The sequence below is a fragment of the Chiloscyllium plagiosum genome, unplaced genomic scaffold, assembly GCF_037043375.1.
Source record: "Chiloscyllium plagiosum isolate Xiang-an unplaced genomic scaffold, Cpla_swu_hap1 HiC_scaffold_42, whole genome shotgun sequence".
Taxonomy (NCBI): domain Eukaryota; kingdom Metazoa; phylum Chordata; class Chondrichthyes; order Orectolobiformes; family Hemiscylliidae; genus Chiloscyllium; species Chiloscyllium plagiosum.
Window position 1 is genome coordinate 15,705,291 of NW_028270180.1, and position 12,903 is coordinate 15,718,193.

General features: G+C 42.6%; 1 protein-coding gene across 6 annotated transcripts in view; it reads right to left on the reverse strand.

Moving 5' to 3' along the window:
• cd276 (CD276 molecule) overlaps positions 1-12,903 on the reverse strand; it is a 356,577-nt gene that overhangs the window by 263,733 nt on the left and 79,941 nt on the right. For 5 of the 6 annotated variants that reach the window (XM_087982237.1, XM_087982234.1, XM_087982236.1 and 2 more), the window contains exon 2: positions 7,131-7,306. The exons of the other annotated variant lie outside the window; for it this stretch is intronic. In XM_087982237.1, coding sequence (XP_087838363.1) covers positions 7,131-7,191 — 61 coding nt within the window. In that variant the 5' untranslated portion in view covers positions 7,192-7,306. The remainder of the gene's footprint in view (positions 1-7,130; positions 7,307-12,903) is intronic. 6 annotated transcript variants of the gene reach the window in all.

A 12,903-nucleotide genomic window follows, 5' to 3' on the forward strand; every position in this document is an offset into this window, starting at 1 on the left:
AGTACCTTGCCAACCCATGATCTCTAACACCTAAAAGGACAAGGGCAACAGATATATGGGAACACTATACCTGCAAGTTGCCGTCCAAGCCACTCATCATCCTGACTTGGAAACATATCGCTGTTTCTTTACTGTTGCTGGGTCAGATCCTGGAATTCCCTTCCAATGGCATTGTGGGTGTATCTACCACAAAGGGACTGCACGATTTCAAGGCGGCAGCTCACCCCCATCTTCTCCTGGACAACTAGAAATAATGCGCTCCTGGAAAAGTTCTTCCTCACAAGCCAAACCCTACCATCCGAGGGATTTACGTGGTGAGCCTGTTACACTACTCTGTGGCAAATATATGCTTCTTTAGACAAAAAGTTCAAAAGTATGCATTTCACTCAAAGCTCTATACAACCGCAATAAGGCAAACACACTCCAGGAGTACACAAATCCTCCAGGAGTACACAAACGAAGGCCAACATGCCTTTTAACTTTTTGCATCCGCATGCTAGCTACCAACATATTTTGGACAAAGACACTCAATGTCTCTCACCTTAGAAGAAATATTGTACCATCATATTGTGATACCCATATTATAAAGTGGCAAACTAAAGTGACAACTCTCAGATGTGGAATGGGTATCAGTAAGACAGCAGAAAACGCCTAGAGACCTGCACCCACAATTCAACCTTCGACACAGGAATGTGGGGATTTTTGTAGAATGGAAAAAGTGAGGACTGCAGATGCTGGAGATCAGAGTCAAAAAGTGTGGTGCTGGAAAAGGACAGCCGGTCAGGCAGCATCCGAGGAGCAGGAGAGTCAACATTGAGCAGAAGCTCTTCATCAGGAAGGGGAAGAGAAAGAATAATCTAACTCATTTAAGCAATGATATGAAAGAAAGAGCAAAGAATTAAGAACGAATTTGTGACAAGTGACAGCCACAGTTCTCCTGGGACAAGCACAGATGCATTGCTGAAACACAGTCGCAAAGATATTCCAAGAGAGGTATTATCATAATAGAGGTCATTAGGTCATTTGTTGGTAGCTAACATGCGGATGCAGCGAGCAATCAGAAAATTAAAAAGGTTTGTTGGCCTTCATTAGGTGATTGAACTTCTGGTAAGATAGCTCCATGCACCTCTGCAACCAATAATTGCAGTCGGACAGATAGAACCTAGAACACATAGACAGTTCCCAAGGTTGATTTCTTACTGCTTTTTGCAAACTGAATGATGATCTTCTGGGTTATTTACAAATTATTCAATTCTATTGCTTTTGAAAGAAAATGTAGGAATATACATAATAGAAGCCAGAGTAAGCCATTTGGCCACTTGAGACTGCTGTGCCATTAAACAAGATCAGGGCAGAACCTATCATGTCCTCACATATAATCAGAGGATTATATAGGGTGGACAGCGAGAGCTTCAATCGTCCGATGGTGATGGCCAGCACAAGGGGACATAGCTATAAATTGAAGGGTGATAGATATAGGGCAGATGTCAGAGGTAGGTTCTTTACTCAGAGTCGTAAGGGTGTGGAACGAACTGCCTGCAACAGTAGTCGACTCGACAACTTTAGGCATTTAAATGGTCATTGGATAACCATATGGATGATAATGGAATAGTGTAGGATAGATGGGCTTCAGATTGGTTTCACAGGTTGTGCAACATCAAGGGCCAAAGGGCCCGTACTACGCTGTAACGTTCCATGTTCTATATTTAAATCCATATTCATGTCTACCTCCAATGACCTCTGACTCTCTTATTCTCTACTTCTGACTTAGAAATATTCCACAACTTCATCTTCACCACTCTCTAGAGAGGTGAGCCACAGAGACTTCCAACTCTAAGAAAAATAATCTGCCTCACCCCTATCTTAAATGGAAGCACAGTTTTTTAAAATCTGTGCGCCCCCCGCCTCCCCATTTCTGATCCACACCTTGTAAAAGAAACATTGTCTCAGCATGCAACCTCTCAAGTCCCCTCAAGATCTTATTGGTTTCAATTAAATCACCTCCCATTCTTCTAAATTCCAAGTACAAGCCCCAATCTGTGCAACCTTTTCTCATTAGGCAAGGGGGTGGAATGTCATGTTGAGGTTGTACAGGACATTGGTGAGGTCTCTTCTGGAGTAGTGTGCGCAATTCTCATTGCCCTGTTATAGGAAGGATATTATTAAGCTGGAAGGGTTCAGAGAAGATTTACCAGGCTGTTGCCAGGATTAGACTTGAAAGGTTCGGACATTTTTCACTGGAGCATCGGGGGTTGAGGGGTGACCTTGTTGAGGTTTATAAAATCTTGAAAGGCAGAGATAAGGTGAATGACCAGAGTCTTTTCCCTAGGGTGGAGGAGGTCAAAGCTAGAGGGCATATTTTTAAGGTAAGAAGAGAAAGATTTAAAAAGGACATGATAGGTAACTTTTATACAGAGTATGATTCGTGTGTGAAGTGAACTGCCAGAGGAAGTGGTGGATGTAGGTACAATTACAACATTGAAAAGACATTTTGATAACTTCATGGATAGGAAAGGTTTAGAGAGATATGGGCCAAGTGCAGGCAGGTGGGACTAGTTTAGTTGGGAACGTGGTCGACATGGACACGTTGGACCGAAGGGTCTGTTTCCGTGCTGCTTGACTCTATAACTGATATCTGGAATTGGCAAGTTAAGTAAACCTGAATTAAAAGACAGGAGGAGAAAATCCAGCCCTGTATTTTGTTGTTGTGTGTTGACGCTTTCCCTTTCCTCAGATAAATCAGTGAAGCCATTCATCCCATCGAGTCCATGCTGGTCTTGTGAAAGACTCATCTAATTAGCTCCGTTCCCTATTTTCTCCACAGCCTTGAAAATTTCTCCTTTCCAGCTTATTATTCAATTCTCTTTCAGATGTTACAGTTGAATCTTGTTCTGCCATCCTCCTGGATATCTCACCAGTTAAAACAGGTTCTCCTCATTTTCAACCCTGGATATCTGCTAATTGTCTTCAATCTGTGTCCTTTAGCTGATCCCCCTTGCCACATTTAGGAAGAGCTTCAAACAATGCCATTGAATTCACTGTGGGGAAAATCAAGCGAGCGGAATTATTCGAAAATTATTCATCTCCATTTGCTATGAAGCATGAAGAGAGTAAACTAACTCTAACTAACACTTTTTTTTTTAAAAGCCCAACCTAAGTATACCGAAGAAAATATACCCTTGGCATAAGTACTGTGATTATAGACAACCAATGTAAACATTAATGGGTTTATTTAATTGAGAGTCGCAGAAAAAAAGTTTGACTGATTTATGAGTAATGCCATTGGAATTATAGTCTTCCACTCAGCTTTTACCCTCCATTATGTTTAATTTTATAAACACACGCTATACTTTTAAAAGAAAACTGAAAATATTCTAAAGGTCAGGAAAGCAAAGACACCAGGGATTGAAAGCTGAGAATCAACACTGGTGAGATGTGATAACTGCTGATAGTTCAATCTGATGATTTATAGCAAACTGTAATAACAGCAAAAAGGATTATTTCAAATTTGAAAAACATCACAAAACCATTGAGATTACAGCATCATTCTTACTTTTGGCAGCTGCTGGGCTATGACAAAGGAGGACGGATGAAATTGCTGTCTGATAAATCAGCGAGACCTGCATTATATTATACTTTCCTTCATGTGATGTGAGCATCACTGACTAGACCAGCATTTATTGCCAATTCTTTAATTGCCCTTGTGAAGGTGGCATTCAGCTGCATTTTTAAACTACTAAGGTCCACACACTGCGGGTTGACCCACAATGTCCTTCAGGCGGGAGTTCCAGTATTTTGACCCAACGGTGGAACAATGATATATTTCCAAGTCAGGATGATGAGTGGCTTGGAGAGGAACTTGCAAGGGGTGGTGTTCCCATGTATCTGCTGCCCTTGTCCTTTAGAGCTGATGGATTGGGAAGGTGCTATTGTCTGTCTAGACGGCAGTTGTTGGAAAATGCCTTTAATGGGGCCTTGCAAATTGTTTTCAGTTGGAAGTGAGCATGCTCCACATTAAGTCACACATAAGCACATGCACACAGCTCGACATTTCTGGAACTAGTTACTGGGATAGCAAGCGGGGCAGTTCACTTTTCCCAAAGAAGAAACATACCTGCTCCAGTAACACACCCAGGATGCCAAACTTGGCCCAAGCCCACCTTGTGAGTCTCATCCCACATGGTGAGATGGATTTCCTAAGGGTGTAGTCATCGCTTGATTTTATTGTGTTCAGATTCAGATCTGAACCGGACTCTGCAGCTCTAGTGCCTATTTTTCCCAAAAATCATTTCACAACAGCCAAATATAAACAGAGTAGAATGAGAACATTGGAGTAGGAGTAGGCCATTCAGCCCATCAGGCCTGTTGCAGTATTCAATTAAACAATGGCTGATCATCTACCTGAATGCCATTTTCCTGTACTCTCTCTCTATCCCTTCATGCTATCAGTCTCCAGGGATCGACTGATCTCTTTTGAATGTGTTCAACGATGAAGTTTCCACAGCCTCCTGGGTGGAGAATTCCAAAAATTCATCACCCTCTCAGTGAAGAAGTTAGTCTTCATCTTATTTTCAAATTGGCTACCCTAATCCTGAGAGTATGCATCCTGGTTCTATGCTCACCAGGGGAAACATCTTATTTATATCCACTTTGTCATATCATTGAAGAACTCCATAAGTTTCAACGAGATCACCTTTTATTCTTCAAAACTCAAAAGAATACGGACCAGTTTCCTCCATTTTTCCTCATCAGACAAACCCTGCCATCCAAGAGATTAGACTGGTCAACCTCCATTACACTCCTCTATGGCAAATACATCTATCTTTAGATAGAGGGACCAAAACTGTACAGTCCACTCAAAGCTCTATCCAACTGCAGTGAGGTAACTTTACTCATACCTTGAGTGTTCCTTTGAGCAACTGATAATGATATTGCCAATATTATCAGCCTTCAGTTCAAAATAAGAAAGGTTTCTCAACATCACAATAGTGTTTGACATGTCAACTTTATGGACCCACTCCCTCGAACACCATCTCACTGTGATTCGCTCCCTTCTCATTAAAGAAACTCATCCAGCAAACCTCTGGTCATTCCTTGTAACCTCTCCTTCAATGCCTTGTTTATCTGAATCCTTATCTCTTCCTTTTTGCAAAATTCAGTGGAACTGGCTCAGCACTTATCAGGTCCGATAACAATTCAAGTTGTTCTTACAACTTTAGTAGTTGAAAGAAAGATCATAAGTCCTTAAACTCTTTTGTAGAGTAATACAACCCAAGACCACTAACTCTTCCCAAAACTGATAATAGGTTGCTCCTTCAGTATTAGAAGTGGCTATCTCTCCTGCATTTAAGAGGAATCTCATATATGGAGATTGACCACTAGGAAGTATGAACTTGCAACCGTGTGCAGTGCATAGGATTTCTACGCAACCCTCCCCAAGATTGACAGAAACCAAGAGAACGCTATGGAGCCAGGGCTATCATAGTACACACTGTGCTTACTGAAAGTCTTCTCTCAACAGTATAGCCCTGAAACTCTCTTATACAGCTGATCGTTGTTTACTAAATCATAGCAGAGAAGAAATATATCAGCAACGACATCTATCAACTTCAAGTTTCTGAATGCAAACCAACTTTATTCTCTTCGGAGATTTTCAGAAAGAAAACTTGCAATGAACATTCCAATCTAATAAAGCACAAATTATCTTGGCTGCCTCTAAGATTCATGCAATGGATGATAATGAAGCTTGAGAAAATAAGATTCAGAGGAGGTTTGGACCATTGGTGTCCAGCAAGACACTCAACTTTAAAAACATAGACACAGGAGCATTTTGACTAAGGTTTATACAGCAAGGAAACTGCAATATTGGTTTCCAGAGTGCGCTGTGTATAAATTATATTTGATGTCAGAGATGTTAAGAGAAGTCTTTTCCCAAAGAAAAGTGGGCCTACTAATCAAATTGCTGGCTTGTGTGGTGAATATAAATCCATGGAATACTGTCATGAGCGCTGAACTCAGCTATAATGGGAAGAAAATCGTTCCATAGAGGCGATTGGTAAACGGTCAATCAAGAGAAGTTAATGGCCTTTGTGATCTCCTGGTTTGGCTTCAAGTGCCCTGAGCGAAGAGAGAGGAATTTTCCAGTTCATAAACCTTAGACTTACTTCGTCTCCTTTGTCCCCCTCTCCCAGGATCTTTTTTTATTTAAAGGGGTGGTTCAGTGGCTAGCACTGAGTGTCAGAGGTAGAGCTAATGGATGTTTCTGGAGTATTGTCAGGCCTTGAACCTTTACAATATCCAATATCTTTCACTATTTCTCAATATCATTTGGAGTGAATCAAATTCATATCAATCTTTACATTATTATGCATCAAGTCTTTCTTTATACAAAGGGTCATTAATGTGCGCTGCACAGATAGACAAGCCTGTATCTGAAAAGCTCCAAAGTCCGAAGGTTTTTTTCTCATTAACAAGGTTGTTTGGCATGCAAACAGTTCACCCAAGTCGACACCCACTCGATGCGTGTCACTCAGATGCGACATGGGGGGGGTAGAGGTGTGGTGCAGCACTGGCAAGCCTCAATTTTGTTTCAGGGACCGTTTTACTCACAGTAAGTCTATTCTTTGAAAGGGTTTTCTTAAAATTCCAACATCAAACTGCCACTTATTCTGAAATTCGAAAAATTCTGAATTCCGAAAACCAGCTGGTCCCAAGCATTTCGGATAAAGGATTGTGCACCTGAAGAAGGGCTTATGCCCAAACCGTCAATTCTCCTGCTCCTCGGATGCTGCCTGGCCTGCTGTGCTTTTCCAGCACCACACTTTTCAACTCTGGTCTCCAGCATCTGCAGTCCTCACTTTCTCCTAACAGATGCAACAACCAAAGGCAATGTTTTTGCAACTGCATTACACTTTTATTTAATGTATATTGCACAGTTTCAGACCGATAGAAATATTTCTAAGATGTGAGTAATCCACTTTGCCAGGTTATAAGGTCCAACTTTATATCTTTGTCGTTCGGTTGCATCCACCCAAACTCTCAATGTATTTGCATTGCATTTACCATCGCTGCGTATGGACCAGGGTCCGAGAGTGTCAACATGCTACTGCAGTGTGAAATTAAGGTCTTACCTCTACAGCTTCCCAGCAGCAAATACATCACGAGGCACACAGACAAGATGGCATTGTACATCTTTGGGTCAAGTGTTATATCAGACACAAAAAGCGAGGAAACTGGCTTCAGATTATTCACTTTGTTCAATCACAGTCCTGCAGTCAGGAACCTCCCATAAAAGTCAGCTTCATGCCTGTGGGCAAGACAAATAAACTGATGTTGTAGCAACAATGTCCACATTACAAAGTTGGCAGAATTTAGGCTGTGGAAATATTTCACAATAAGATTGACTCTAATTTCTGTATCAGTCACTAAGACTATTCCAACTTTCAATAAGATCATGGCTGACCTGTAACTTAATCCACCTTTTCTTCCTATCCTTTTAACAAACAAAAACTCTTTTCACCCGATGGGTCTCCATGTTGCACTTGGGTATGGTTGTACAAGGAACAGCCACTCATGACAATTCGGTCACATGAGGCTGTGCTTCATACAGGAGTTTACAAGCAAGGGTCAAAGTCTTGAGTCCAGTGCTGTACACAGGATAATACTCTGTGCCAGCAGTGGCTGAGATGGTAGAATTCCAGTGTCTAAGTCAGAAGGGAATAATTCCTAGGGCAGAAAGATGTGCAAAAAAATGTCTCCGTTAAACCAAACCCCATCTGCTTTCTCAGGTAAGTATCAAAGATCTCATGGCAAAGAAGAGAATAGAAGTTCTCTCTGAGGAAATACTTATTTATTATTCTCAAATATATATCCATAAGAACTTAAGAAATAGGAATGAGAGTATGTTGTTTAGCCCTCAAGTTTGCTTTGCCATGCAAGGGGATTATCCAATATCCCATCAAAACAAGATTGTGTTATTATTATGGGCACAGTTATTTGTGTCAGTTAACTCTACACGAATTCGCTTTTTTTACCATTCATGGGAAGTGGGCATTGCTGGCTGGGCTAGCATCTGTTGCCAATCCCTAATTGCCCAGAATGCTGTCAAGAGTCAACCACATTGCTGTCACATGTAGACGAGGTAAGGATGGCAGTTTCCTTCCCTAAAGGGCATTAGCGAAACACACATGTTTTTCCCAGGAATCGGCAATAGATTCATGGTTAACATTAGACTCCTAATTCTAGATTTTTAATTGAATTTAAATTCCACCACCTGCTGCGGCAGGATTTGAACCCAGGTCCCCAGGAAACTTTATAATATCCAATATCTTTCACTATTTCACAATATCATTTGGAGTGAATCAAATTCATATTAATCTTTACATTATTATGCATCATCCGCCGACATTTGCGCCACCTCCAAAAAGACCCCACCACCAGAGATATATTTCCCTCCCCACCCCTTTCCACCTTCTGCAAAGACCGTTCCCTCCGTGACTACCTAGTCAGGTCCACACCCCCCTACAACCCACCCTCCCAACCTGGCACCTTCCCCTGCCACCACAGGAACTGTAAAACCTGCGCCCACACCTCCTCCCTCACCTCTATCCAAGGCCCTAAAGGAGCCTTCCACATCCATCAAAGTTTTACCTGCACATCCACGAATATCATTTATTGTATCCGTTGCTCCCGATGCGGTCTCCTCTACATTGTGGAGACTGGACGCCTCCTAGCAGAGCGCTTGAGGGAACATCTCTGGGACACCCGGACCAATCAACCACACTGCCCCGTGGACCAACATTTCAACTCCCCCTCCCACTCTGCCGAGGACATGGAGGTCCTGGGCCTCATTCACTGCCGCTCCCTCACCACCAGACGCCTGGAGGAAGAACGCCTCATCTTCCACCTCGGAACATTTCAACTCCCCCTCCCACTCTGCCGAGGACATGGAGGTCCTGGGCCTCATTCACTGCCGCTGGGCGCTCATTCGGTGGGCGGCACGGTGGCACAGTGGTTAGCACTGCTGCCTCACAGCGCCAGAGACCCGGGTTCAATTCCCGTCTCAGGCGACTGACTGTGTGGAGTTTGCACGTTCTCCCCGTGTCTGCGTGGGTTTCCTCCGGGTGCTCCGGTTTCCTCCCACAGTCCAAAGAAGTGCAGGTCAGGTGAATTGGCCATGCTAAATTGCCCGTAGTGTTAGGTAAGGGGTAAATGTAGGGGTATGGGTGGGTTACGCTTCGGCGGGTCGGTGTGGACTTGTTGGGCCGAAGGGCCTGTTTCCAAACTGTAAAGTAATCTAATCTAATCTAAAGTAATCTAATCTAATCTAAAAAACCCCAGGGCATCAATGTGGACTTCAACAGTTTCCTCATTTCCCCTTCCCCCACCTGACCATAGTTCCAAACTTCCAGCTCAGCACTGTCCCCATGACTTGTCCAGACTTGTCCTACCTGACTATCTCCTTTTCCACCTATCCACTCCACCCTCTCCTCCCTGACCTATCACCTTCATCCCCTCCCCCACTCACCTATTGTACTCTATGCTATTTTCTCCCCACCCCCACCCCCCTCTAGCTTATCTCTCCACACTTCAGGCTCTCTGCCTTTATTCCTGATGAAGGGCTTTTGCTCGAAACGTCGATTTCGCTGCTCCTTGGATGCTGCCTGAACTGCTGTGCTCTTCCAGCCCCCGAATCCATCCCCAGGAACAATACCTGGATCTCTCGGTTAACATTCCAAAATAATACCAACTGGGCCATCGCCTCCCTGACTGCATTTCTTACATTCTAACAACAACCCCACTTCCAAAGTTCTCAACTGGCTTTGGAATCACCTCAGGTTGTGAAGGTGCCATATAAAGGCAAGATTTTCTTTCTTCCTCTGGCTCATAGCAGCACTATAGTTGCCATTCCTGATGGTACCTAACTCAGACAGACACTGAAAACATGAAACACAGTCCAACACTGAATAACTCAGAAGCAAGCAAGATGGACATCCCCATTGCTCCCAGTGGGTACATTAACCAAATAGGCACAGCGAATAGCAGAACATCCGGAGACAGTCCATATACAGATTCCTCATCCATAAGCCAAAGGAAACTCCTTCAAACTCCTGTAAAATATCATAACCTTCCTAGCCTGACCTCATGGCACCAACTTGATCATTAAACTCAGGCATCGGAGCAGAAAATCCTGCCTTGATGCCTATCATTCAGAGTCCTATTCACCCACTTCCAGATCAGCTGAATCACAGAATCCCTACACACTGTAGAAAAAGGCCAGTTGGCCCATCGGGTCTGCACGGACCATCCAAAGGGCATCTCACTAATACGCAGACCCCAACCCTATCTCCATTATCCCACCTTTAGAATGGCCAATCAACCTAATCTGTACATTGCTGGGGCAATTTATCATGGACAAACCACCAAACCTGCACATCTTTGGGCTATGGGAGGAAACCAGAGCACCCAGAGAAAACTCACACAGACTCAGGGAGAACAGGTGTACTCCACACAGACAGGTGCCCGAGGTTGGAATCGAACCCAGGTCCCTGGTGTTGTGAGGCAGCAGCGCTAACTACTGAGACACCGTGCCACCATTTAAACCTTTCAACATCAGTGACATATGACAATCCACATTCTGCTAAAAACAGGGAACGGGGAGGGGAGAATTTCCAGCACAGCACCCTCATAGCTGGAGAGAAATGTAGTGCTGGTCAGCCAGATGCTCAACGGAAACACATCCCACATCTTGGGAAATGAGCCAGAATTTGAATCATATGCCATGGATCATCCGGGGTCATTTCTTTATATAACCAGTGCAATACAGATAGAGTCATAAATAAAAGCAAAGCCCTATGAAGGCTGGTAATCGGAACTGAAAGACAGAAATAAATTTATCTGGGATTGCAAAAAGCAAAGGGAACTGAGCAGGTCTGGCAGCATCCAGGGAGTGGGGAAAACAATTAACACTGGAACACAGTTAGCTCTTCAAGTTTGACACAATTCTTTTTCTGAACAATAAGATAAGCCTTTGACTTCAAAACAAGCGTGGCAAAGATTTACCCGTTTTATGGGCATCCTGCATTAAAGACTATTACTTTCTCTTCTGCTTCTGAGCCATAATAGTTTTTCAACTCTGACTGCCTGGATCTCGTTTCAAAGAGCACTTGCATTCCCACTGGGGCTAATGCACATATTTCAGTGAATAAGCAATGCTTTAAAATCATACAGACCTTGAGCACTTATATCCAAAAGAGTGATGCTGTCTGTAAGTATTTTAACAGTTGGAATTACAAGTGCATGATGTGGTCTTGCAGTAGTGAGTCTTTGATATATTTACTAGCATAAGTGGTAACAAATTTCATTTTTAGAATAGGGTTGGACAGATGACAAGGGCATAAAAAGATCACATGGCAATTTGAGAAAGTGAAGGGGAATTCTTCTATTTTCCTAAGAATATTAATCTTCATCCACGTCACTAGAACAGATCATCTGTTCATTTAATTTCAGGCTGTTTATGGCAGCTTACTGCACAAGAATTGGCTGCCGTATTTCCCTATTTTGCGATGGTGACTACAGTTCAAAAAGTACTCAATTAGCGATGAAATTTGAGACATTCTAAGGTTATGAAAGGCGCTATATAAATGAAAGTGCTTTTCTGTCTCCAGAGTAGAAACGAAGCCGCTGACAAGAAATGGGACAACGAACGGAGGACGATCCTAAAAAAAAAACAATCTTCAGGCATAATGTCATTATCACCGAATGACACCTTAATTAGCTGTGCATTCACAATACTGTTGCTTACAAATACTACAGAAGGTTATCACACGCTTCCTTTGTACGTGGGACCGAGACTTAAATCCATCATTGACTGACAAAGCGGAAACTTCCTGTTCACATCAGATAGGAGGGTGGCAAAGAAAATGTACGAGTAATGTCTGGTGGGGACCCAATGGCGATGTCACAAAGCTGCACCCCCTAGACTTAAATAGTACAGCGAGGACAGAGTCAAATAAACAGAAAGAAGACTGAAGATAGAGTTCAGAGAATAGTTGATTTAAGTTTTATTGTCACATGTCCTCAAGTATTGGAATAGAGTGAAAAGTGTACAATATCACCATATACGGCACCAACATGGGTACCTCGGTGCAAGTAATAACAGAGAATTAAAAAGTTCAAAGTAAAGCATTACCATCATTCTTAACATAAGTAGAAAAATAAAGTTAAAAGTTAACATTACAGTCCTTCCTAGCAATAACTGGAATAAAGATTAGAGCCGTGGAAATCTCGGGTTACCATGTAAAGTAGTATTCAGTGTTAACATGCAGTAAACAAAGTTCTGAAGATGCCAAAGTTGGAAGACAACTCTTGACATTGCCTTCTCCTCGACCAGTCTATTTTGAACCCGAACACATGGTGACACAACGGAAGAGCTTCAATCCAGTTTTTTGTAGCTGCCTGACTTGAAACACAAAAGTGGTCAATGTTTGACATACATTCGTCACCCTTGCCTGGAGAGGACACTGGAATGGCAGAAACTGGTCATCTGAAGTTGCGGTGAAACCACATTATTGAAGCAGTTTAGAAGAAGCTGTGTTGTAAGTATGGTTGTACAAAACCAAGGGACCGTTCATTACCAACATTAGGTGTAAAATGCTATACATTCTGTCTATTAGTATTTCAGTGAACTGCAGAGAGTGACTGGGTTAATAAAGTTGCAAATATTTTAGAAACGTCTACTTATTTGATTTGATCTGATTTATTGTCATCACATGTACCTAAGTCATAGAGATGTACAGCATGGAAACAAGACCCTTTGGTCCAACTCACCTATACCAACCAGATATCCTAAATTAATCTTGTCTCATTTGCCAGCTTTTGGCCCATATCCCTCTAAACCCTTGC